This window comes from Tiliqua scincoides, chromosome 2 (assembly GCF_035046505.1).
Source record: "Tiliqua scincoides isolate rTilSci1 chromosome 2, rTilSci1.hap2, whole genome shotgun sequence".
Lineage (NCBI taxonomy): Eukaryota > Metazoa > Chordata > Lepidosauria > Squamata > Scincidae > Tiliqua > Tiliqua scincoides.
Window position 1 is genome coordinate 109,254,645 of NC_089822.1, and position 27,592 is coordinate 109,282,236.

The 27,592-nt window shown below is 46.0% G+C and overlaps 1 protein-coding gene across 3 annotated transcripts in view; it reads right to left on the reverse strand.

Moving 5' to 3' along the window:
* KANK2 (KN motif and ankyrin repeat domains 2) overlaps nucleotides 1-27,592 on the reverse strand; it is a 78,204-nt gene that overhangs the window by 7,819 nt on the left and 42,793 nt on the right. The window contains exons 3-8 of one of the 3 annotated variants that reach the window (XM_066614288.1): nucleotides 9,484-9,601; nucleotides 4,898-6,463; nucleotides 3,166-3,291; nucleotides 2,994-3,075; nucleotides 2,223-2,459; nucleotides 761-848 (exon numbers count right to left, since the gene is read on the reverse strand). In XM_066614288.1, the coding sequence (XP_066470385.1) occupies nucleotides 761-848; nucleotides 2,223-2,459; nucleotides 2,994-3,075; nucleotides 3,166-3,291; nucleotides 4,898-6,463; nucleotides 9,484-9,520 (2,136 nt within the window). In that variant the 5' untranslated portion in view covers nucleotides 9,521-9,601. Of the gene's footprint in view, nucleotides 1-760; nucleotides 849-2,222; nucleotides 2,460-2,972; nucleotides 3,076-3,165; nucleotides 3,292-4,897; nucleotides 6,464-9,483; nucleotides 9,602-27,592 lie in introns of all 3 variants that reach the window. The other 2 variants (XM_066614287.1, XM_066614289.1) reach the window with 2 other exon arrangements.

Below are 27,592 nucleotides of genomic sequence, written 5' to 3' on the forward strand. Positions count from 1 at the left end.
CAATGCTGTACCATAATAACATCTCATTGGCTCTCAGAACAATCAGTCTCACAGATCAATTTTGAGTTAAGGAAATCCACTTTTTGTTTCATATGGCAGTTGTGTTTTCATTTTCTGGTTAATTGGCCATATCGTTTGATAGATTACAGATATTCCAGTGGGGCTTGTTGCATTGCATTCCTCATTAAATTACCTTTCCAATGATATATTTTTCATATATCATATGAAATAATACCATAATAATATGGTATTACCATAATACCATAATAATATCATATTACCATATGGTAATACCATAATACATAATACATAATACAATAATACCATAATAATATGGAAATAATACCAATGATATGATGGTATTATTCACGCATACCAAGATTTTCAAAATTTTGGCCACTAGTGTCAAGCTCAGCTTGTTGCCCCCCTAAAGCTTGTTGCCCAGTGCAACAGCTACCCCCTGCACCCCCTTAGCTACGCCACTGCATGGTACAGCCAATGGCAGAGCCGCCTGCCCAGCTTCATGTAGTCCTGGTGCCACTGCCACTTCCTGGGAAAACTGCCACCTGTTGCTCCACTAAAAGCTGGAGACTGTGATGACTCTGAGATGTTCAGAGGTTGCCCACCCCTGGCCGAAAGTTGCCCACCCCTGCTTTACAGTGTGACATGTACATGGGCTGCATATTATGCAGGTTTCACAAAAGTGAGTGATGCTAAATTTAGCATCTACTTTGCCCTATAATTTTTTTTTTTTAAATACCATCTCTTCGTCCATGTGTGTGTTGGGGCTATCCAGGTATTTCTGCAGGACTTCACAGGCTGAAAGCAGCTCCTTGCTGAGTCCCGCTCTGGAATAGATAGAAAATAAGAGAACAAGGGAGAGAGAGAGATTAGCTTTCACACAGAGGCTGACAGAGGTTAAAGTATCCTCTGAGGGTAAAGACAGATTAATATAAAAACAGAGTTCACCGTTTATTTTTCAGATGTGGTGTGAGCCCAAGTCTGTGACTGAGAATGACAGACATGCATGGCCTGTGTTATTAATTAAACAAAAAAGAAATGAATTTTGAAGTGTAAAATTGCTTTGAGAATTGAGACCATGGTGATGGAGGAATCAGTGTCACCCACAGCTACTTTCCATTAAAAACTCATGGAAACTTTTTTTTTAATAAAAAGAGCTTGGCCCTGGAGAGGAATAGGAGTGTTTGGATCACACTATACTGAGAGCACTTCTAGAGCAGCTCTTTTACTCTAAAAATCCTACATAGTCTTCACCTGAATTCTCCCAGGCTTCCCCCACCCATCCCACCTGCAGAGGAACATGGGCTACTCTGAACTTACAAAAGGACAACGTAAGGGCCACTTATTCCTGTGCAAACTTACTCAGCTACTTTGTTTCACAGAAAACTTCTTGAGGATGACCCAACTATCTGAGACAGTTATTTGTAATCAGTATGCTGTGGCACACTGGTGTGCCACGAAAGGTTCGCAGGGGTTCCATGGGAGTTTGGAGCACAGCATCATTGAAAATCATTGAAAAACTCTTCATCGTTGAAAAATTGTTTCTGCAGTTCTATTCCTAGGGTAACTGTCTGTAGTAACAAAAAGTCTGTCCCTTTTCCTCTGCCAGCTCTACCGGCAGAGGAAGAGGGACAGACCATTTGACGCTACAGATGCCCTAGAAACAGAGCCGCAAACCCGGAAGAGTCTCCCAGAAACTGGAAGTGACCTAACAAGAGCATCAAAGACCATAGAAAAGACCACAGAGTGTGCTGTGAGAGGAAAAATATTGAAAATTGCTGGTCTCAGATATGGCTGGTCTCTGATAGGTGGTGATGAGAGACAAGGCCTGCCTGACAACACTGGCAAGACTGTCAGATGCCCTTTCCCAAGGGTTTTGTGTCCAAACAGAGAGCTTTAAGCTGTTTCTTGGGGCTGAAGAGATGTGTGGGGCATTGTGATCTTCATAGCTCCTTGCCTTTCCCCTTCTCTCTTCCTTTGCATTCTCCCAACCCCAATCAACACATTTCTTCCTTCCATCCCTCCTGACAGTTCAAGTTCTGGCCAAAATGCTAACAAACATTATTGTTAAAATTAGCAAAGTGTGGCACTCATCTCCTCACTTGTGCACACACAACATCTAGTTTCTCAAAGGAAGAGAAAGTGGAATGTTTGGGGCACAGAGCTCTGGTAGCCCTCAAGATGCCCAAGCTGATGGTTACCCAGTATTGCCTGCTTGTTCCTTGCTGGGGCCTTCTGCAGGTGGTATTTTGCCCCCCTCGGTGGGGATTCCTGGGTGAGATGCAGCTGTGGCTGTCCCAGCAGGCTTTGGGGGCTCAGTTGCAGTCGCCTGTGCTACAGGGAGCCCCTCACTCGCCTCGTGGTATTCACTCTCGGTGCTCTCATTGTCCGAGACGTTCTCAGCTGTGCTGGAGTCCTCAGAGGAGGTGGACTCGTACCTGGGGTGGGGCAACAGGGTGTGAGAAGGGCCAAAAAGGCTCACAAAACCAACCCTAGACTGCAGTCCCAGAACAGAGGGAGAATCTGGGAATCCTGACTTCCTCCTGATTCTGTGCCATTAAAGTGCTTCCTGCTGGAGGATTTAGTGGATGTTGCATTTACCAATTCAGGACATTAGATGCCTCCGAACCACACAGGGACTGTAAAGATCCCTGCTAATCCAGGTAGCAGACTGGAGGATAAGTGGTGTCAATGAGGGCGGCACAATCCAAATGATGGTTTGTAGCAAAACTGTTGCACAAAGCCTCACAAAACTGTGTGTGTGTGTGTGTGTGTTTGAGGGGGGTAACAGTATAATTTTCCCACAATCCATGTTTAAGGCCAAATCAGGTAAACCAGGAATGTGAGAAGCAGCTGCCTGGATACAGCTTTTGGAGATTCTTCCTTCACAGAACTCTGGCTGGAAGATCTCCCATTCTATAGCAAATTGGGAAATGAAGGCTCCCCTATACCCGCCATTGACTCCCACGAACTGGAGGTTTTTTTTGTTGGCCAGGCACTCTGCAGGCTCCTCTTTCTTCTTCATGATGGACCGGATCCCTGCTGTGAACGGCACTGTGGAGAAACGAAGAACAGGGGCAGCCATCAGAGGGAGCCTCCACATAGAACTCCACAGCACTTTCCACCATCCCACCATCTCCTCACCTTGGTCCTCTTCCTCACTATTTGCATCTAACTTTGGTTCCTGGGACAGACAGGGAACCATCTGCTGTGCTTGAAGGGAAGAGTCAGGAGTTGAAGGCTCAGTTTTCTCTAATAATCCAGGGAGCTCTGAAAAAGAGGAGAAAGGCAACCACATTAGATCTGGTCTCTTAGTGTGTCAGTCACCCAGTTCCCAGCATCAGGCAGGAGACAAGAGTAGCAAGAGATCTCTGCCAGCTTTAGAACTCAGGCTGGTGGTTCCTGACTTGCAAGAGCTTTTTCCACAAGTTCCTTGCAGCAATGCTGGCTCAGGACTGGAGCTTGCAATAATCTCTTTGTTCCAGACCCTTTGATCTCGCCTTGGGAACTTCAGGGGCTATTTTAAGCACTTCTCTTTCCCTCACTGCAGCTATAAACAGCTGGTAAAAATCAGCATCTGAGATATACAAGTTCTTTTAATAGAAGGGTTGCAGGGGGTGGAAAAAGATTGGAGAACAAAAAATGTGTGTTTTCTGGCATGCCCAGACAAGGGGAAGGAGAGGACTGCAAACCCCTTTCCCTGGAGACATATCAAAACTGGAACTTTTTCCAGAAGCCCCGTCAGACCTTCTGGTTTGGCCGGCTTTTGGCACCAAGAGTTAACCTGGTATAGGGCAATTTTCATTTATACTATCTACTGCAGTGGTTTCCAAACTTTTTAGCACCAGGATCCACTTTTTAAAACAACACTCTATTGGGACCCACCTAGGTTTACCAGATGTTTAAAAAAGGAGATTTAGAAAGAAATAATATTCTCTTTCTTTATTTCTTTAAGTAATAACAACCAGAAAAAAGACCCACAAACATTTATCTCCCTTTATTTACATATGGTTGCAAGCCGCAGGAGCTCAACTCCTTGCAGGGTAGTTAGCAGCTACAGTATCTGATTTTTGAATAGCTTCAGGGCTTGAGGCAATTAGTTATCTGATCTTTCCATCACTCTTTAGTGACCCACCAAAAATCAGGTGGAGACTCACCAGTGGGTCTCAACCCACAGTTTGGGAACCACTGAGCTAGTGGATTTTTCATTTTAGCAATCAGTTCAAACCATGTACCCCTCTGTTGTATAGTGCAGGAGCTCCCAATCCAAAGGCACCCGGCAAACACTGTACCCAGTCTACACATCATGGAAAGTGGTCTAGCCTCAGAGGGGATAGGCAGGAAGAGAGAGAGCTAAGCTGTTCATCCTTCCCTGTCATCAAGATATCTGAATAACAATAATAATAATAATGCTAATAGACATATTATAGCATGTTTGAATATTAAAAGTACTTTAAAAAGCAAATACCTTGGGCATTTGCCTCCGCAAGGGAAAGGCAGGATATACTTTTTTAAAATAAAGGGATGATTTTGTTGTAATCCTTACAAGCACCCTGTAAGGCAAGTCAGTATTATTATCCACATATTGGATCTCATGCAACACTAAAACACATGATCATTTGATTGACTGGAAGGGCTCTTGCTCATCGTCACATATTTGCAGTGCACTGCTATTTGACCTGAGCACTTCGGAATGGGGCAGTGATAAGAGACCTCTTATTTAAAGGGTGATTCCCAGTTTGAAGACCTATTTGAGAGAAGATGTGCCAAATATTCTGTCAGGGAGTTGGTGTGAGCTTCTCTCTGTTCCCCAAAACGTTCTAAATTGTTCCACACCAACTAGCAAATTAAACTCTAACAGCGGACTCTCCCTTACCTGTTACTTCTTGCTTTCCTTTCCCATCGTCCTCTGTGCTTACGATGCTGATCTTTTTCACAGAGTGAAAGGTGGCAGCCGTGGTCCCTGGGCCAGCATGGACTGGGAACGTGGTCTCCATCACCTCATCACTGCGATAGGTGGCATAGAGTGGCACTTTGGTGTCTTCCTCAGACAAGTCTTTGCTAGCCAAGGCTTTGAGGCTGGCATAGGACTCCTTGTTCTCCAGGCTTTGTGCCCTCTGTGGCCGATGGTCAATCTCTGTGGCCGTGCTGGCTGCAATCTCTGGTTCCCTTTCCATTTGAACCACCTTGATTGTATCTACCCGCAGGGGGACATCCTGGTGCCTCTGGAGGTGCTCACTAGCCCACTGTTCTATGTCTGCTTCCCCTATGCCCCACCCTGGGGTCAGACCACCATCACCTGTGGATGTTCCTTTGTCCTCTTGTTCCTTGCCCTGACACTCCAGTTTCTGGTGGGCAGCCTGGAGCTCTTGGAGCGCTCTCTTCAGTTGTGTTTCTAACACAGCAATCTTGGCCGACAGAGCCTGCATAGCTTGGCGCTGCCGCTCCTCCTCTGGGGATGGTAGCCCCAGCTCCTCCTCCCTGACTGCCACCCCTATATCACATCTCCCCACCCCGCCACTCAACTCTCTGTCTTCTCCTGACATGCCCACACCCACTGACCTCACCTCCTTCTTGTCCAGCCTGCTTTCTGCATCAGGCCTCAACCTTCCCTCGTCCATACTTCCCCCTGCCTGCTCCTCAGGAATATCTATGTAGAGCTCCCCCCTGGACTTGCCCTTGCCGAACCCCCCTGGATGCCCCAGGAACTTCTGGCTTTTGAGCTGGACACTGAGCTGCCGTTTTTCTTCTTGCAGCACCGAGATTTTCACCTGAAGCACTGGGATCATCTTCACTTGCTCTTCCAAATGGCGCAACTTCTTCAAGGCCACAGCCATCTGCTCCCGGACATGTTGTAGGTGTCCCGGAGTTGGAGACACTGGAGTTGACAACCCAGAACCCACCGGGGTAAACTGTCCAGGAACACCTTGCTGTGAGCCATTGTAAGAAGTCTGACGGGAGAGACATTGGCTTCCCACCAAGGAGCTGGTGGATCCAGATACGCTACTATGGAGGCTTCCAAGACCACTTGCCCTGGGCCTCTCCCCCTCTCCAGAGCCTGTTTGGTCTTCTAGTTTCTTTCTGGCATCCAGCAAGGTCTTTTCTACCCGGGCATTGAAGCTGCTTGGTGTGGCAGTGTACTGTGGGTAGAAGCTGCGTCCACAATAAGAATAGGAGGAGTGGCGACTGTCCATGCTGGCGTTAGAGCAGAGTGACTCCGTAGAGGTCCACCATGAACCGGTATAGCCATAGCCCCGGGGCAGCGAACTGTAGCGTGGCCGACGATGGACTGGAATGCGCTTAATAGTGTGGCCCTTCTCAATGTCATCCACATACTTGAGAAAGTCTAGGTCCAGGCGGTAGCCATAGGGGGTCTCCACTGAATAGGGCAGGTCCGGCTCCTTCCCATGGAATGCTGTGGCAGAGCCAGGATTGGCCTTCCCTGCAGAGCACAGGTGGGGTAGGGGTGGGGAAGATAAACTTTAAAACATTCTTTTTTAAAAAAAATCTGCTGCAGAGCTCTAGTGAATGGACTAACACATGATAAGATGGGGGCATCATCATGTCCTGAGTTAACCAACATGCTGAAAATCTTCCACGTCATGGCAAAACAAAATGTTACAATGTTTTGCTGAATTCACAAGGCCACACTCATCTTTCCCCAGTCCTGAATACAGACAGTTTTAACTTTGGAACCGGTAAAAAGAAAGGAAGGAGTGTGCAAGCCTGAGAGCTGCTGCTCCTCACTCTTGCAATGGCAATCTATGGTTTGTCATTAAGCCTGAACTTAGTCACCAAGGTCTTACTTCTTGGAAATTGTCCTCCAGTCTATAGAATTGTTTTCAAGTGGAGACTCAGCAAAACCCATAATTGGCATAAAATCTTGTAATTAGAGCTGGGGTTTAGTTAGTACAGAGCACAAAGGTTTGTTTGTTTAAAATAAATTATATGCAGATTTATACAATACCACTTCTCATAACACAGGGGATCCATTTCAGAAAGTTGTGTGCTACATATATAGTTAATGTAATAGGTAGGAAATGGTAGCTGGTTGGCTCTGAATGCACTGTTCCCATTGATTAGAATAGCTGTCTGTCACGCTGGGATAAAAAGTATAGCAACAAATTGGCACTAAAGAAAGCGGAATTATGGGAAGTATCAGTGACGTCATTATGGGGGTGTGAACTGCACTGGGTGACATCCTCAGGGGTGTGCATGACACCAGTACTGGCCAAAACTGTGAAAATTTGGTATTTTTTGAATAATACTATCATGTTATATAACATTTGATGGGTAATTTAATGCAGAATGCAATGAAAAACCTGCATTGAAATATCTGTATTCAATCAAAAGTTATAGCCAAATAACCAAGAAAGGAAAACACAACTGCCTTATGTAACAAAAAATGGATTTTCTTAACTCAAAACTGACCGATGAGACCGATTGTTCTGAGACCCAATGAGGTGTTATTATGACACAGCAGAGAACCAACAAGGTGTTACTTAGAAATGGAAATGTACATGGAAATGTATCAGAGCTAGTAGTAGAACTCTTAATTCAGTTATGTGTCATCAAACTGGTTTTTTGTGGGTTACTGATTTGTTGGGTGACATGTACTGTTATATATTAAAATAAATAGTTAATGACGGTGACACCAACCCTAATGATGCCACTGCATTTAAGCTTTGTGTATGATAGTATGATAGTATGATGATTATTTTGTATGGTCTGGAATGGAAGGAAGTCTATCATGGGGTGATGCCATGTGCTCTCGTACTGGGTGACACAAACCCTCTAGGAAGTATTCTTGTACATATACATAAAAAATACTTTTTCTTTAAAAAATGGGAAAATTGAAAGTTGGATTACAAAGGGTCACCTGTAATGAATTCATCTTCTGAAAATCTATCGTTGGCAACCTTCAGTCTCGAAAGACTATGGTATCGCGCTCTGAAAGGTTGTTCTGAAACAGCGTCTAGTGTGGCTGAAAAGGCCAATTCGGGAGTGACAATCCCTTCCACACTGGGAGCAAGTGTAGTCTGTCCCTGGTCTGTCTCCCTTTAAAATGCATTTGTACTTCATGCAGGCAAATACTCTCTTAAAAGTGAACATGACCCTCTACTGAAAAGTCGATTATCTTTGTAAAGAAGGAACTATGAGGATCTTAGTCATCATGCATCTGACAGTCAACATACTTCTTGACCCAGCAGGGATGGCAAGCTTGCACAAGTGCTATTCACTGCCTCATCTGGGTGACCTTTGACTTCTATGTCTAGTACATGCCTGACCCTGGTTCTCAGTCAAGACTGTACTTATGCAGATGTATTCCTTTATCAATCAAGGAGCACTCCATTCATAGAGACCTGATCTGCCCATAACCTACTTTGGGGGGTAAAGGGGCACACTAATAGGTGTTGCTCTTTTAGTGCCAATTCCAATTAGAAGCCTATCATGGGTGCTGGTCACAAAAGAGATCTGATCTGAAAATACGTTGAAGAAATAGCTTCACTTGGTAAAATAGGAAAATGTGACAAACAGTGCAACAAAGAAATGCAAGGCCTGGTGGTTTGTTAAAACAAAGCAACTCTAAATCAATACATGCTTATGCTTATTAGCAGGCACTTTGATACAGGAAGCCACTACATAAACGGAACATTTTGATTCAAAATCCATCTTAAATCAGCATTTTCCTTCTGGCGATTCATATCTGGATTGAAATCACCTAGGTAGATATGGATACAAACATATGCAACTGATGAAAAACGACCGCCATCATACATATAAAAACACTGTTACTTGCCCCTGAGCCTTTGGAATGTGGCAAGCTACAGACCTAAAAAAGAAATTTGAGAAATGCTGTGCGCCCATGAAAGTATGCACATATAATCGATGCTAAGTCAGTATATGATGCAGGGAACAAACAACAAAGGATAGGTTATATCATCTTCCTGCCCTCCTTCTAAATTTCCAAAGCTGTATGGCTAGTCACGGTCAGAGGTTGTGAACAAACAGACCTTGGTCGGATCTAGCAATACCATTTTTGTCATCAATGATATTTTCCACTAGTGCCTCCCCTTTCTGTCCTAGGCTCAGCCTGAAGTGGGAACAAGGATACATGGCATTCAGGGACACTAACAAAATTCATCATTCGTCATCTGCCAGGATGCTTCGCGGACATTACACTAACTGTGACGTCACTGCATCTCAGCTGGATTTTACAAACATCAGACAGCCAGGTGAGCTTTTAACCCCATCAACAGAATTGATAGGTTAGGGGTCATGGCTTTATCCTATCCCCCTGTCAAACTCTGGGCCTTGAAGCCATCCCTGCAATGCCAGATCCAAGGAATGGGATTGATATATGCAGCACATTCACTGAGGGTTGATGTACAGCACTGTGATCCAAGATCCTTGGAGGGGGGGGTGGCAGCACTGGGGACCAAGCAGCTTTCATTCACCTACCTGGAAAAGCTGTCTCCATATGCAGCACCTGGGCCATTCTTCCAATTCTGGTCCAAATTTCAACATGCACACCCAAAACAGCGGAGACGCTTCAGATCTTGGAGCGAAGTTATACAGCCTGCAAAAAGAGGTGCAGATGTTGTTCAAATCCACACGTGTCTAGGGCGGGCCCAAGGCTCAGTCTGCTAGCTGCAGAGTTTTCTTAGAAAGTGCAAAAATGAACATTTTGACAGTACCACAGAAATCGGGCCAGTTGCCATCTGGACCTCTGTACATAAGAAGCGCTAGGAAAAGCAATTAACCATGCAATTAAGTGCTACCAATACGGAACACTTAGTTGGTGCCTACCCGGTGCTAGGCACTGCACTGAACCCAGAAGGGGCACAACTCTTGCCTAGAGTGCTTTCACAATCCTCTCAACAATCCCCATTTTAATTGCTCCCATTTTACAGGAAAGAAAAGCCAACAGAGTGCAATTTGCCCAAGACCAAGTGATGAGCACCCATGGGCAAGCATGGGTTTGAACTGGCCTGTGGGAGTAACACGCTCTAGTCACAAAAGAACACTCGCTAACACTGTGCCAGTGTGGCTCACGTTGGTCCCATTTTGGGTCTGGCCATTCAACTCCTGCCCCACGCCTTCTACCCATGCCACAGAACAGACCGCATCACAACTGTAAGCAACTGAGATATGCATCATTGATAGAACCGCTTCTCTGAACCAGTTCTCAGGTTCGGTGTGAGTCCCTGCTTGAATGGAACTGTGGTGTATGCACAACCCGTCCCATGAGGTATGCACTTCAAGTCCTGACTTCCAGTCTCATCTCTCAGCCACAAACTAAGAAGATTTATGTGGGCCTCAGCCTGCCCCCTCCCATGCAGGATAAGTAATACGAAACTACCCCATAACATCATGTTTAGAATTTTCAAGACAAAGTATGCAGAGTGCTTTTCAGTTGTGTACCCGGGACACCCAGGCCCATAAATTGTTGGCACCCTCCATCAAGTCGCTGCTCCACTCAACCCCATCTCCCCAGTTGGGGAGGGGGACGCTGAACAGGTTGGCATTGCACATGGGGGGCTAGGTCAGGGATGAGCCACACAAATAGGTTAAGCATAAGTGCAACAGGCTTTATTGAGGAGGAGCTCTGACAACTTCGCCCCATTCCTTCCCTGGTGAAGCAAAGGGGATGCTTTCCCTGGTGAAGCAAAGGGGATTGCAACACAATCAAAGGCAGCCACAACTTGGCCAATAAGTCTCATAAACCAAAATCGAGGCACAGACCAGCCAAAACTCCAAAGAAAAAGTTGAGGCAGAGCCCACTCATGCAGTCTTTCATGTCGTTCTCCTCCAGGTGCTCCCACAGAGCAGAGGCATCTATCCCATTGAAAAGGCAAACTCTTATGCAAAGGGGTCAAACTCCCACACCAGCAGGATCCCCTCGTCATCCCGTCCCGATGTCAGCTCAACCAGGAGAGGGCAAGAGCTGAAGTGGCAGCAGTCTTGGACTGGTTAGGCTTCCCACCAGCACCACAAGTGGTTTGGTTCTCCAGGAGGAGGCCACAGGAACAGGGCAGCGACAGGTCTCTCTGGAGTGCGTCCGCACTGGAACCTTTCACCAGGTGAGGGTAGACTACTATCGCAGTCTCCTCCATTCTGCCCACGATGGTGCAGTTCTTAGCTAGGAGCTTGGGTGCCTCATTAGATCTCTCAGTCAGCTGTGTTTGGTCAACACGTGACCAGCCGCTCAGCATTGCCCGGCCCCCAAGCAGAGCCCCACACTCCCCAAGATTAAATTATTTTCCGTAATAATTGTGACATGAAATGCATAATAATGGCCAGAGAAGAAGTGCAAACAGTTAACTTTTTTATTGAACTTCTATATATATTTAAATTTGCATATCTATATGTGACTTGGTAACTTTGTATATATAATCACACCAATAAACATGCCTCTTTTGTGAGTGGCTGTAGCCCGCGCTAGCTGAATTGCGGCTGCAGCCAGGGTCACCCACAGGGTCATCTTGGGGCAGGCTCTTGTAGAACCCCCCCTGCAGCCTGGTACCTGGAGTTACCCCACTAGCCACCCTCTTTGTATGCCACTGGCGTTTTTAAAACGTAGAATAAGGTCTGATATAAATGGGAACAGGCTAAATATAGGACAGGATAGCAGAGAGCTGCAGATATGTCAGAAGAGAGGGACCGGGAACATAACAAGGCCATGAGCCCAAGGAAGCGGACAGGAGAGGAAAGAATTGAATGGCACTGATTGTTTTCCAATAGGTCAGCTCAATCTTGGATCGCGGCTCTCTAGTGCCCTTACATTTGTGGGGGAAAATTGCAAAGCCATGAAAATTCCTTGAATCCCTGTTTATTTTTCTCTCTGATCTCACATTCACTGGCTGCAAAGCACAGTCACAGGGAGTGCAATGAGGGAGGGCAGGGAGAAGACGACACTTCCTCTTCTCTCTCGCCCCCGTTCCCAAAATCTCCGATCCCAGTTCCAGTGCTGGGTCAGCAGATCCTCTGGTGTTTTCTCCAGCTTCTTCCTCTGCCAAAGCCCCAGCACACCAGACAGCTTTTGGCCTGCCTGTTCCCACCACCCCATTCCCTCAGCAACTCCAGCCAAAGCCTGGCAGATAGCAGGACTGCAAAAGCCATTCCAGTCAGAATTCTTATGTCAAGGGGGGCTGGGGTGGAGAAGGAGTGGCACAGAACAAATTAAGACTTGAGGTCTGGAGTGGGAGGGACTCCAAACTGCAAACAATTGACCAGTGCCGAGACTCTAACAAGGGAGGCCCTGGGACTCAGGCCTGCTTTGATGCCGCACCCTCTGGTATGGAAGGCCTTCCCCCAAGTCCTGGTGCCAGAAGAAGCCTGGAGAAAGTCTCAACACCAGACTCTTGCTCATCACAATGGCACATGTTTCAGGGTTCTCCAAAAACTGGAGATACCGTAAGTTCCGGGCTAAACTAGCGAGTTCTATAATTAACTTATGGAACATCTGCAAGGCGTGGTGATGATCACTACCTTCATTAGCTCTCTGTAAAAGCGTTGTGCAAATTCAAAAAAGAGGACATGTCAGTGGTTGTTGACCAAGAGAGCTAAATGGAAGCTCCATATGCAGGGGCATGGATTTCTGAATGCAAGATGTGAGGGACAAAAACAGGGAAAGTTCCCAGAGGCATCTGGATGGCTCAGATCATCCCTCTTCCATTCTTGATTGTCCTTCTTGATTGTCCCAAAGTCAATTCCTTCTTAAATTCCATACTCTAATCCCTCTCCATTTCATAACCTGCTCAATCCAAACAACACAAGCCTGTTTTTCTCACTCAGTTCAGAATCAGTTGCCAGAAAAGCACTTCCCTTTAGTCTTCTCTCATGCAGGCAGGGTAGGAGGATCAAGGTGTCCAACTTTCAAAGAGCAGTTGCTGCTTGATAGCAGCCCTCCACCATATCCCCCTCCACCACACACACCACAGGCACTAATGCAGTGCTCAGTGTCCAAGTCTATAGCAGCCAGCAGGGACTGAACCTTTCACACTCTTTTTAAGCCCTTCTGTGTCAGACCACTAATAACCCACCTCCCCCCCCCCCCCACAAAAAAATATATTAGGAAGATCAGTACAAATGCAAGCTGCATGTTTGCAAACTAAAATTTAAGAATTTTCTTTTTGCCCTTTTCCAAAATGGCAGGTACGGGTATGCTTGATGCTCTGAACACCACTATGCGTCATAATGACGCAGCAGGAAAACCTAGATTAGTCAAGCAAGGCCACCAAGCCACAAGGATGCAGGCAGAGGCAAACCAACATCCTTAAAGGGCAGCTGCTGCTCCATGAGGAACCACCCACTTCGGCCATGTAGGGCTTCGTCATCTTAGCTCAGGCACTGGAAAATTCTCTTTCTGAACCCAAATATGGAGAGAGTGAAACAAAAGCCAGCTACTTGGCAGAGCCTTCAGGTTACTTTTCTGCAACACCTTTGGCCAAACCCATAGTGCCCATACTATGTACCGTAACTGAGGCCACAATCCTTTCCTTTCCCTCCCCTGCTGCGCCATCAGTGAGCATCCTGCATGTGCCAGTCCTGGAGATCTCCTCAGGGTAAGGGGACTCCGGAAGGTGGATTAAAGCCTGGAAGGGAGAAAGGATATTGGCAGCGCTGCTGCCACCGATACTACCCCCTTTCCGCCCTCATTCTGCCCTATCTCCTCCCCATTCTTCCCCCCACTCCATTCTACCCCACCCCTGCCTTCCTCTCATCCTCTGTGCTGATTTACCAGTGCCGTGGACATGGTGAATCCATTGGCTCTCTGCTCATTTTGTGACAGCCATATAGAACCTTACTAGTGTTCTGGGAGCTTAAGGCCCAAATAGGATTGGACTGCCTGCCTTGTAAGGAAGTGCACATAACAAATAATTGCATATTCTTGTCTGTCTTTCACTGCATCCACTTCATCTGTTATCTCTCTCGAGTCTTTTAGATTGCGAGCCATCATAACAGAGGCCTGTTTTTCACTCTCCATAAAGTGCCATGCACACAGTCAGTGCTATGTAAAAAGTCAAAAATAAAAGCTCACCATCTTGTCATGAGCAGTATAGAGAACTCTAGATCTCTCCTTCTACATCATTAAAAAAAAAAAAGACCTTAGGGATATCCTTTCTTTCAACACAAAGTTGGGCCCTATTCAGCTACTAATAACCCCTGTTAAAAAAGCAAGAGTTTTCATTTCCATCATCGGACCAATTCCACATCAGTTGGGTACAGTAGGCAAGTCTTTGCTGCTCTCAAGAGGGAAACACATCCATCCACTCATCCACAGAGGAGAGGTCTAGCAATGGCTATTAGCCATGACAGCAATATGGAACTTTCATGTTCAGATGCAGCCAATCTCAGAATGCCAGTTGCTGGGGATGTAATATGGAAGAGGTCCATTGCCTTTTAAGCCTTACTTGTTGACCTTTTGGCCTGATCCAGTAGGACTCCTTATGCTCTTCTAATTTATGACAGTGCAAAGATTTTGCCACATCACCTTCTCTGGCAATTACTCTGGAGTAAGTACATTAGCTGCAGCACATTAGCTGCCACCCATCTTTATGTTTCACAGTTTTATTTCTAGCAGGTTCTTAATTGCACTGTGGGTGAGAGACAGGTATGAGCAGAGGCAGGTATAGCTTTTAAAGCGACAACAAAAACTGTTCAATAATGGTTAAAATATTACTACTGGTGTTAAGATTGACAGATCATCATACCAACAAGGGCATGACCTGCCAGCTCAAATGATATAGTTCAAGGGTAAGCTGGACCTGAGAAAGACAGTTCTGGCAGAGACTCAAGGTTATTTTCTGCCAGTAGCCTTCGACCTGTGGGCCACGATCCCAATGGGGTCACAAAGCCTCATTTGGGAAAGTCGTGGCAACTATTCAAAGCCTGTGCAAGAGAGGGCTTGGACCCAATCCAGTAATGGTACTGTCTTATAAAAACTGATATAATCCTCTTCTCACTGTCTTCCCTGCAGTTCCCTAAGGCTGGCCTCGCTCAGGCTCCTACCTCAGCACTGTTGTGAAGACACAAGAGGCGGGGGGAAACACGGCAGAGGTGGGTAGTGACAGTGGTGGGCAGACTGTGTCCCAGGATCGCTGATGGGTCCCCAGTATCATACTTTATTTATTCGGTTCATGGCACAAAAAAAGGTTGGAGATCACTATTCTATGCAAACCAGACTTGAGCCACACTGCTGGGGACCAAGGCCTCTAGCACGACTGCTCGTCTGCCCTGAAGTGTGCCTGTATCAAATGTTTAATTTGACTGCCAACAGCTGTTTTTAAGGCAGTAGCACCCCACACTAAAACTCAGCTGCACTCAGGCAGCTGCCTTAGCTGTCACTGCACAGCTGAAAGTTGGCCCAGGTTTTCTGCTGTGTGAGGTGGTCGTGTGAACAGGCCCCATGTTTTTGATTCAACGGCTTTTCCTTATGAGCTACAGCTGGTTTGTTTCACTCCCACTACAAAGCAAACAGCCTGCAGCCGAAACTCACACACAACTCAGACACAGGGAGAAGCCAGATCCCATACATCTTTATGCTGGGAAGCAGGGAGGGTGGACAGAGCATTCTGGCAATGACTGAAGATGGGGAGGAGTTGCGAAGTCTCAAGGGTCTTGCTGCACAAACTCCAGATGACAGATCACTGCTGGGGGAACGATGGCATCCATTCAAACCCAAGCCACCTGTAGTTGCTCAGCTATTTTGTTCAAAGCAGGACTGCAAATAACTGATCTGGGATACTGTCAGCCAGTACATTACAACCACACTTTTTGAGCTACACAGGCAAGGTGCCTGGCCACATCCACGTGTGGGAAATCTGTTGACAGCCCTGCTTCACATCTATATGCAGCTTTTTTTAGATCTTAAGGGTGCATTTGATTCAGTGGATCGGGGGATTTTGTGGGGCAAGCTAACTAAAATGGGTTTTGACAGAAGATTGATCTTGTTGATACAGAGACTTCACTCTGGCACCTCTGGTCATATCAAGTTTTCCTCGCATGTCGATTTGTCTGGGGAGGTTCCCCTGAATAAGGGAGTAAAGCAGGGTTGTGTGCTTGCCCCCACCCTGTTTAATTTATATGTTAATGATTTCGCCACCCATATGCATGAGGTTGACGCTCACTGCCCTAAACTTGGCTCCATAAAAGTCCCTGTACTGTTCTATGAAATGATATGGTTCTGCTCTCCGGAACCAGAATTGGTTTACGGTGCCTGATTCAATCTAGTTTAACCTATTCTGAACAGAACAAGCTCTCTTTAAACTATGAAAAGTCCAAAATCATGGTATTTGGTAGATCATGGAAACTCCGACTTTGGCCTTTTAATGGCAAATTGATCAAGCAAGTAAAGGAATTCAGGTATCTGGGTATTCTGTTTCATTACAGACTCCTGGCAGGCGAGGATTCAGGCTGCAAAATTGTCTACACAGGCCACTGCACACTTTTTCTATGCATGGGGCAATTCTTATATCCTTTCTGCCCTGCAAATTTTTAATGCTAAGGTTAAGGCCCAAATTCTATACGGAATACCTATTTGGATATCTGCATTTGGTGCCAATGTTGAGAGGATCCAGTCATGGTTTTTATATAAAATATTTGCTGTACTACGCTGTGTTCCATACTCAGCATTATATTTGGAAGCGGGCCAGCACAAACTAGAAACCATGGCCTGGGTTAGTTTCTGCAAATTCTGGTTAAGGGTTTGCTATGCGTCTGAGCAGGACATTCTCAGAGGCTTATTAACTGACCCAACATTCTCCCCAGGCCTGTCATTGTTTCTCAGAAAGGTTCAGTCCATAGGTCTCTCAGCAGATCTGATAGGAGCCCTCTCTCCAGAGCTGGCATTCAAAACATTGAAAACCCGATTGGAGGATATAGAGTGGCAGGAGCTGTTTGCAGCCGCATCCACCACCTGCTCACCCCTCCAGTTTTCGCTTTTTCCAATCTTGGATAAACGGCCGGCTTACTTATACTTCCTTTTCAACTCACAGGAAAGGAGAGCCTTCTCACTGGTGCGCTGCAATGTTACGCCATCTAATTTTACAACGGCCTGAGTGTGCAAGCAAGGGTGTGTAGCTGCAACTCACTGGACATTGAATCTCTTCCACACATGATCCTAACTTGCAAACGGTTTGACAATCTGCGTTTGCAGTTGCTCAAGCCACTTTATCCTCCATATGTGGGTCAGAGGACCTTGTGTTACATTATTTGCTTTTAGGAAAGGATGAGGTATGTACATGCTAGGTGGCAAAATTTCTTTATTTAATTTTGAGGAGGCACGGTATAAGTGAATAAGGGCGATGGATTGGTTGATTTATGGGGGCTGTTTTTAGGTATGGTTTAAGTGTATTGTTCTATGTTTCTATGTTATTTTATGCTAATAAAAGGTTCCTGAATCTGAAATCTGATAGCCCTGCTGAATTCCAGACTCCCAGGAACTGAACCCCACCAACACTTTCCTCACTAGTCACCATTCCTCTTGCTTCCTGGCTGCCAGGAACCTGAGCCATCCAAGGAGAGCGTGTGCAAGAGGGACAAGGAGAAATACGGCAATCCATGGCACACAGCCAAGGGAGCACACACAGGCGCACAGCAACAGGAACCACTACAGACCTTGTCTGATTGAGATGCCAGCAGCCTTTTAGACCATTTCTGAAGGGGAGGGGGTGTAATGGAAAAGAAAAAAGGAGCAAGCAAATGAACTGAGCAAAACAAAGAGATCAAGAGCTTGTGATTGAGAAGCAAAGAGAGGGCAGGGCATGTGCTGCAGACAAAGACACTGCACCAAATCAAGGGGCTGAGAGAATCCAGACAGATGACCTGGTTTATTTCTCTCCCTACCCTAACCCCTCTTTGTATTTAAGAGGCAACTAATGCAATAGGAGACTGCATTACCCACTTGGTTTCTAAGCTAATGCTAGCCAGATCACACGGAAAGCTCAAGTTCAACTCATAAGTAGAAGTCAGGCAACCCTGCTTGTCAAACTTTACTTGCTTGATTTATACACTGAAATCTGGAGGCAGCAGGGGTGAGGTAGAGATAGGAAAGAAGAGGCAGGATGCTCATGTGCTAACTTGCTCACAAGGGAATCCTGATAAGCTTCTGCGTTCTTTCAAGGAAGGCTCTTCAAACGGACCTTTTCTCAATCCACACAATGGAACTGCTCTGAAACAGGTCTATGCATAGATAGGAAAGGACGCAAAAAATGAGACTGTAATAGTTTTATCGTGATGCAACCACTTTGTTCTGTTGTCAAGTACCGCCTCTTTCAGAAGTCCCAAAGGCCTCAAGATGAGAGGGGCAGGGGCAGCTTCAGGGGTGGCCTGGCTAGATCCTGGTCAAGAGCCCATGCCCATCCAAGAGCCCACCCATCTGGTCTGATTCCTGAACCCCCAGTATCAGTCATAGCGCCCAATGCACCATCAGGGGGTGAGCAGAAAATGCCGGGGGGGGGGGTTTACACAGTTCAGGGCTTTGCCCCAGGACCCCTAGCAACCTGGTGTTGGCACTGGCCACATGAAGGCATGGAGAACAGTATCAGTTTGCAACAGAAGTCTTTGCAAGGAGTTAGGCGTGCTACCCACAACCTCCGGGCACCTGAAGGGGGAACCAAATGTTGCCCTGCCACCTTGTGGTATATCTCTGCTCCTCCCACTTCCTTTTAGGAAGTGTGGTGATGATGATGGAGTGGAAGAGGAAGTGTGGAGAAGAGAAGAGATGCTCTACCCCACAACTCCTCTATGCTATTTCTTCCACTTCATCCCCCTCTCCCTTTCACAATTCATGCAGTGGGGAGAGGAGGAGGAACTGTGCAGGTGAGTAGGTAGACATCCCCCACCACTCTGCTGCCTGAGGCGACTGCTCCAGTTGGCCTCATGGGTGGGCCTACCCTGGTTGGACCTGTATATTCTCCTCATGGGCTTGGACAGACCCAGGCCCATATGGCCTAGAAGCAGTCAGCAATTAAGTTGTGCTTGATTTCGTTCCCCCCACCAATCTAAACTTTTTCTGCCCTGGGTTTTTCCAGTAAGTTGCAAGCAATCAGCAATTCCTAGAAAAAGATCTGGTGCATGCATTCACATTCACAAATTATTGTCATACGTATGACTTGCAGGGAGGCCGAGTCACTGCAACTTTTTTTAAAAATCAAGAACTGATTCAAGAAAAAGAGGAAAGCAACCACAGAGTGTCCAGATGCACTCACCAAGCTAGCAAAAGGACCTAGAATTTGGATTTTATCCACTCTTTTGTGCTAGACTTCAGCTGCCTTTCCAGGCACAGTGGATGATTCAGTCACAACTCCCAGCGTTGCCAGTAAGTCCTTTTGCAGAGCCTGGGACAGTGTCTTGGGCTTTAGGCACAAATCCACCCACTCTCCCCTCCTGGTTTCACTCTCCTGACCTATCTTCAGAGAAACTAGAAGCGCCAGCAGAAAATCTGGTCCAGCTGACTGTGAGCAAACCTCACTTGCTTGATGGCACAGAAAGAGTTTGGACCTGGTGACATATTCAGCCCAGCATTTTATCAGCAAAGCATCTGTAGTTGGGGGGGGGGAGAGAGAGAAGGGGACTGCTTCCCATGCAAGCCAAGAGAGGCGTGAGGTTTTTCCAGAGCTGTAGCCAACAGACCCACAGCTCCTCACAAAAATTCCATGTGGTTTGGTCACACATACGTAGCCCAGTGCCACTGCCAGAGCTCTGGAAAGTTTGAGGCAGGGCAGGGGAGTGAAACTGAGTCATGCTTACCAGATTTCATGCTTCCAAACCATGTTACACAAGATCAACAGGCATTTGACCTCGTGCAGTAGATTCCAGTGCAAGATGTCAGTTCTACTCTGCCTGATGGACGCCAGCTTGCAGAGGTGGCTAGAAGGACAGACTTGCATGTCACGTGAAAGAGGTGGGACCAGGTCCATATGCTGCTGGCCAAGGCTCCAGATGACATTAACAGAACAGAAGGCATTGTGAGAAGTGTTTGTTTCTGAGGACAGACTAGGAAGACTTGGGTTCAAATCCCCCACTTTGCCATGAATGTTTCTGTATTGAATTCAAATTCAATTTCTCTCAGCCTCACCTACCTCACCAGACCGCTGAAGATAAATGTGGGGAAGAACCATATCCACTATCCTGAGCTTCTTGGAGGAAGGGTGGTGTGAGGGGTGCTCCAAAAAGGGGGGGGGTCTCTGGGCGTCATCTGGCAGGGTGCCGAGGGTCGGCTGGATAGTCTCATGGCACTCCTGGGTGGGGTGTCCACCTCCCTGGGGTTCCTTGCAGGGGAAGCCTCAGACCAAGCCAGGGGGAGGGGGTTCACGACACCCTTGTCATCCTCCCTTTCCTCCCTCTCTAGGCTTAAAGGGGCCCTGACAACTGCTATCCCTCCTCTTTGGTGGTTAATGGTGACCCGGCCCTGCTCACTGCTCAGGTCAGGTGAGCCCTGGGGGGAAGGTCTCTCCCACCCAGCTGCTCTACGTCTTACCTGGTCAGCTGGAGAGGTGGTGGTGGCTCTATGGCCAGGCAGTTCTGCCCCTGGCCTTCAGCCAGGTAAGGCAGGGGTCGGACAAGGGCTCGACCCCTGACAGGTGGGATATAAATGTGAAAAATATAATGGAAAATGGAAAAAAACAGCAATAACTTTTACATTTCTATAAAACCTAGGCACCGAATAGCAAGCATAATAGAGGCCCATCCTTTCAGGCTGCATTTGTGAGCAGATTTCCATGTCAAGGCCTTGAAACATGGGGAAGAGTGCCTCTGAGCACATCCCCTCATCTCCAAGCAACCGCAGCCAGCATTCACATTAGGGAGGCAGATTTCCAGGTCAGGGAACTGTGCGGCTTTGCTTGATCCTTGGCACTTTTGCCATTAAAAAACTGACCACGGCCTTACCTGGCAGGGTCAGCCTTAGAACAATTTGATCAATTTGGCCAAACTGGACCCTGTGCTTGAAGGGACCCTGCACCTGTAGCCGATGCTCTGGCATGGAATCTTTCATGCTGAGGCGTTGCAAGGAGTGTGCAGCAAGCAGAGTACTGCCACTGGGTGGCCCTTTCTTATGCTCACCCCTGGGTGCAACTAGCTTGAAATTGGGGTCCCTGGAAGCAAGTTGGTGGTGATACCGCTACCAAAAGACTCGCCGCTGCCACTCATCCTGGTGAGTAGAGGGCCCACAGGGGTGGGGGTCCTGCCAAAATGTTTTATATTGGGCTCCACAGGTCCTAAGGTCGGCCCTGCTACCTTGACATGGCAGGGACTAGGCTATCTGGCTCACCTATAGAGGAGAAGATAAACCCACGTAATTGGGAATGCTTACACATTCATCTTACAATAAATTCTTTAACATGTGTTAATCACTATTTTTTTTTACATGCTCAAGAAGAGTTAAAAGAGAAGCCTCCTCATGACCTCACTGCATGATAAGCAATCAGATAAACAACTGCATGGTTATCTTGCTTATGCAGAGCTAAGCCAAGTTCAGAGAGCAGCAGAAGCTAACAATGAATGCTAACTGTCACATGGACAAACAAGAATGCACCAGATTGATTTGGGTGGGCCTGGAAAACATGGTGGGTAGAGTTAGCAACAGCATACCTTGCAAGCAGGCACATGGCAAGAATATGTTATTCTACAGCAGGGGTCTCCAAACCCTGGCCCGGGGACCAGATGCAAGCCCCTATCCGGCCCACGGCCAACCTCTTGTCCCCAGAAAGCCTCTGGCCCACTCAATTGAACACAACCAGAACTGTGCTCTGATTGTGTCTGGAGGGTCTTCCGAGGGCCAGAAAGGCCCATTCATTTAATTAATTCAATTAATTGATTGATTCAATTGAATTAATTAATTCAATTTAATTAATTCAATTAATGAGCCCATTCATTCATTTATTCACTCATCTAAGTTCTATCTCTAATTTATTTAAATTTTGTTTCCGGCCCTCAACACCACGCCAGATATTTGATGCGGCCCTCTGGTCAGAAAGCTTGGAGACCCCAGTTCTACAGCATGATCAAGTCCGGCTCACAAAGGCATTTACTGAATTTTAGGGAAGAAAAATATGGTGCAGAGAAAAGGATCACAGACGTATGAGGATGGATAGTAAAAGAAAGGGACAGAAAATGCTAGGGATATTTGCATCGCTGCACACAACAAATTACAAGGAAGTTGGCTATGTGATCGGGAGCTCAGTCTGGGGCCAGTGTACGTACATGCACAGTGTACCTTGCTCCCCAAGTTATGAACATCTGAGTTACAGATAGCTGTATCGGCACTTTCACACAGTTGCAATATGTCTCTCTCTCTCTCTGCTGCCTGCCTGCCTTTCAAATTTATCTATTCCTAAACAGATCCTTCTTACCTGTGTGTACCACCATGCCATCCCTGTTCAATTAACTGCTGCTCTGAGCCATCAGACTATAAAGTTATCTGCTTCCTTCTATTGTTCACTTACCCTCAAACTTATTCCAAAAGACTCTCAGGCAGAGACAGTTTTCAATCCAACCATGGCTGATGTTCAATTTCACTCCTAATTATTCCGGGGGTTCTGTTCCAAGCACTCAGGTGGATGGCAAAAAGCGCAGTATAGCAAATCCATTTAAAAAACAAAGTTTATTTGCTCCAGTGATTTAAAACAGCCTTGCTGACCTTTTGACTCTAAGATAAGAGTCATTAAGAAGACAATCCAACAACCAGTCCTCCTCCAAGAGCTTAGAAAGCTTTACTCAGCCCCTCCCTTTACCAATGCAAAGCGATCACCTTTCTTTCAAGGGAGAAGGGAGGGGCCGCTGGAGAGAGATGGATTGTCAGCCAGCTGCCCTCTCTCTCTCTCTCATTAAGGAGGCTACTGTTAAAGGACTGTTCAGTTTTTTAAACTGATTTTAAAGGGATGCATTTTCCCCCTTCTCCAGGGATCAGCACATTCCTTCTCATTTGTAGAGGTCATTCATGGGGAGTCAAATCCGTGTATAAAAAATCCGTGTATAAATAGGCTGAACTTGTACAACTGAACATACAACTTGGCAAAAAACCTGGTGGTGTCACAAAGGCCTCTGATTCAATTTTCTTAGTCATTCTGATCTTCAAAGAAAGGCAAGAAAATCTCTCTTTTCAACCCCCTCCCTCTTCCACTCCCCCCTTTCGATCTCCAAACCTTCCTGCTTTCCTCCCCCTCCCCAAATAAAATGCTTCCTATTTTACCAGTCACCAGGGGTCTTGAAGTTGTTTCCATGCAGTTGGCAAAGGAGGGGGGGAGAGAGAAGCACACACTTTACTTGGCCAGGAGCAGAAGTGATTTATTAATCTTGTTGTTTGATTGAAGAGGAAAGGCTGTATTTTTAAAGTGATGAATCTTGCTATTTGAAGGGAATACTTATCAGCCATTGATGAAGTGATTGCCAGCCCAATCCTATCCACACTTTCCTGGGAGTAAGTCCCATTGACTCTAATGGGACTTACATCTGAGTAGACATTCATAGGATTGAGCTGTGCATCTCCTAGTATAGGAGACAAATCAGTCTCATAACCAAACCCTTATCAGCTCTGATATATTTTCATGGTCTGTTTTTGTTTCCCCCCCCCCTGCTGCTGGAAAAATTTAATGTAATTTAATTAATAAAGGGTTCAGTCCTAACCAAGGAGAATGGGAGAAATGACTAGTTGGATTGGGGTCCACAGGGGTGTGTGTGTGTAATGTTGGTCAAACTGGTTGTTCACAAAGTTCATTTGATAAAACAATTCTATTGGTATGTTTACAAAGTTTAAAAAAAATGAGTCCTCCTGGACCAGACAAAATCTACCTATTCCAGCATCTTGTGTCCAACAGTGATCAGCAGCTGATCATTTATAAAGCATGTATATTGCTGTGTATTAATAATATATTTTTAAGATCTGCATTTAATTAATGATATGATTAATATAATTAATATTAATATAGTTAATATTTCAGGCCACGTCCTGTTTAATGACGTCACTTCCAGCCCTCAGGAACATGCTGGGGAGTCATGGCCAACAGTCACGGGGGGTCAAGGGAGCCATGGGCCAGAAAAGTTTGAGTACCACTGTCCTATGCAGTGGTTCTCACACATTTAGCACCGAGACCCACTTTTTAGAATGAGAATCTGTCAGGACCCACCAGAAGTGATGTCATGACTGGAAGTGACATCATCAAGCAGGAACATTTTTAACAATCCTAGGCTGCAATCCTACCCACACTTACCCAGGCCCATTTGAGTAAGTCCCATCCCATTTACTATCACTGTTAAAAGAATATCCATTATTCTCGGATTTTGTAAAAGCTTGTTAAAAGTACAGGTCTGTAACATTTCCCCAAATTCAGTCACATACCATGGTAGAATCAAGTCTAATATATAAATAATAAAATATTGAAATGAATGGGGACCCACCTGAAATTATCTCACGGCCCACCTAGTGTGTCCCGACCCATAGTTTGAGAAACACTGTGACCTATAGAGTCAGTCTGGGGTGTGTTCTTCCAAAACACACATGAAAAAATTTCAAAGTCCCATTCCCCATCTGGACCTGACTGTGTGGTACTAGCAGGCACTACAAAGAACAAAAGTACCAATATCTAGTCTATCTATTAATTCCAGCTCTGTACATTTCAGGGTCACAGAGGATCCCTTATCAGGTGATTTATTTTTTTTTTAAGCAAATCCAAGAGCATGTCTCAGAGTTTATCCTGCTATCAGTCAGTTTCCAGTGGCTCTAAATTCCCAACAAAGAAATGTAGCTTCTGAGACATGAAGCCTTGACATGTCTCAGTTCTCAACAGAAGTCGCAGCTTTTCCCCTTGTGGTGGGGATTTATGGAGACCCCTGGGAGGATCCTTAGACCATATCCATTACTTGCAGTTCTCATAGAATTAAACAAGGCAATTGATAGAGCATCTGGGTCAGTGAACAGCTGCAAAGCAGCAGGGGTGGGGAGAACATGGTTTAAAGCAGAGGTGTCAAACAGAAGGCCTACAGGCTGGACCCGGCCTGTGGAAGCTCTTTATCTGGCCCCTGAGATAATTTGACTCTCCCAATGCCACCCTTTCAGCAGCGCCGCTTCTGCTGAGGCTCTGGGAGGGTGGGATAGAAGGAGGCTTTAAAAGGCAAAGAATGCTACAGGGGAAGGTAAGACCGTGAAAGAGGGAGAGCTGGGACAGCTTAATTATCTCATAGGCTGCCCTTTCAGCAGAAAAGTTTCTGCTGAGGTGTCACATATCACCCTTCAGCTGCTGAGCTGCGCATGGACGCCTTGGCAGTAGCGGTGCCCGCATAACTGGGCTCTCCCAGTGTAATAATTGGGCTCTCCCATATCTTGAAAATATGACTAAGATTTGCACATTTTCTCTTCTGACATTTACGGCTAATGAGTTTCTACGTGAGAACAAAGTGCTTGTTTCTGGCCATCAACAGCTAAATGACATCACTTCCTGTTTGATGATGTCATTTCCAGCACTTAGTAGCTGCTATGAATGCTATTTGGTCCATTGTATGAAACAAGTTTGTCACCCCTTGGTTTAAAGAGAAATGAGAGGTCCATAAGCCTATCAGCCACGCTCTCCTGAAATCCCCCCCCCAGCCCCAACAATCACGCATCTGGGAACTCCTGGGGGAGAAAGACGCTGAGGAAAGTAATGCAAGAAAGAAGCAGTGGGGAGTATCTCACCCCCCAAATTATGTCTTCTGCTTGCAATACAAGACTTGAGCCTGTTGCCAAATATCTCATTTGGGCCATAGGTCCCATAAAAATGACTGGACCTTGACCTAAGGCAGAGAAGGGACTGAAGGTGGTGGAAATTGCACCAGATGTTCTCCCCCCCTCTGCTGCTGCAGTAATTCAAGCACACTGCTTGGTTCCTTATCTCACTGGGGGGCCCCCCTCAGGATCAGCATAGTTTCATCATTCCTTGTTCCTTGTGTTCTTGCAGCCACAGACAGCAACACTCCTCTTGTTCTCTACCCTCTTTTTCCTACATCATCAATACTAGTTCTTTTTTCCCCAAGCTTCCCTTGTGTAATACTTCAAAGGGACAGCATTGAATTTGATGGGCTATCCCATATTTGATAGTTCTAGTGAGGGAGAATAATATGCACTTGGCAAGGACAAAATAAACCCCTAACCAAGGAAGGACTCCTACTTACATTCTTGTTACAAAAATCCAACCCGGTTTCCTTATCAGCTTTTCTGAATAAGATATATCACAGCACGGCAGCCATATTACTCATAGAATACTAAATAATCATAATTCTTCACTTTTATACAGGTGAAAGGATTTTATACACTTTTATACAACTAGGATTCCTTCACAATGATTTGATCAAAGGCATTAGCCAATCCACAGAATTAATAGGGAGTCCTGACATGGTTCCCCAGTGACAGGACATAACTGAAGACTAGATACATTACACAGCCACTTTGGTTGGTTCATTGCGCACTTGAAGATTTGAACAAACAAATGATAAATGTTGCAGTGTGGTTTGGCTGGGCTCCCACAGATCATATTCACTCAAGTATAGTGAAGTGAAAGTGATCCAATTTATTGTGGAGGGACGGGACGGACAGATTAGCTGGTTGGCTAATGCAGCCGGTATTCCCTGAAGATGTTCCTAAGTGCTGCTGATTCAAGATAGTTACTATGACTAAAGCAAGTTTGGAAAATTGACATCAAGATAGCAAAACGGAATGGGGAAAAATGCACAGCACTAGAATCTACTACATCACATCCACAATGATGTGCATATCACCTCACTCAGCATGCATCACAAGTCTCACATACTGGACCTCAGATGCACAGTCTCTATGCCAAGTGTCACATGAGGAAATCAGTACCACTGTGAAGAGCCTATGGCAATATGGATGGATATTAGAATATGATATGATATGATATGATATGAGAGAGAGAGAGAGAGAGAGAGAGAGAGAGAGAGAGAGAGAGGGAGGGAGAGAGAGGGAGAGAGAGAGACTGATAGCCAGATCAAGACAGTGGTCAGCAAACCACAAGGTGAGTAAATAGTGTCGTTCCAGCTACTTAATGGCCAGGTCTGTATCCATTCCGAGAAGGGCAATTCAGAATGTGCACAAAATTGAGTTTGCAGTTGGAAGCAAGCGAGTCTGGATATTGTGGCAATTGAGAACTGATGGCTTATGTGATCCAGCAAGTTTAACATTAGAATTAAGGATTTCTGGTGACGCTAACCTGAATAAGTGAACCCTGGGCAAGAAAAACAGGGCACACAATTGTTGGAAGAAAGGTCAGATAAGGTCTAATGACTCGAGAGACAGCACTGAGATTCAGCTGGCACAGAGGAGAAGGTTCCCAGCAGTGCCTAGGGACCACAGAAGCAGCAGGCAAGGCCCTACCTAAATGTTATGCACAGCCATTGGATGGCAGAAAGGAAGATGGCAGGAAGGAGAGAAGTTGCTTTATCAGCAGTGAATGACTTGGGGCAGAGAAGTGGGTGGGACCTGCTTGAACCCTTTCCCTTGCCTTCCCATTCCTCTTCTCCTGTAAGGACTGAGCTCCCCTCGCTCCTTTCTTTTTCCTTCATATGCTTTCCTTAG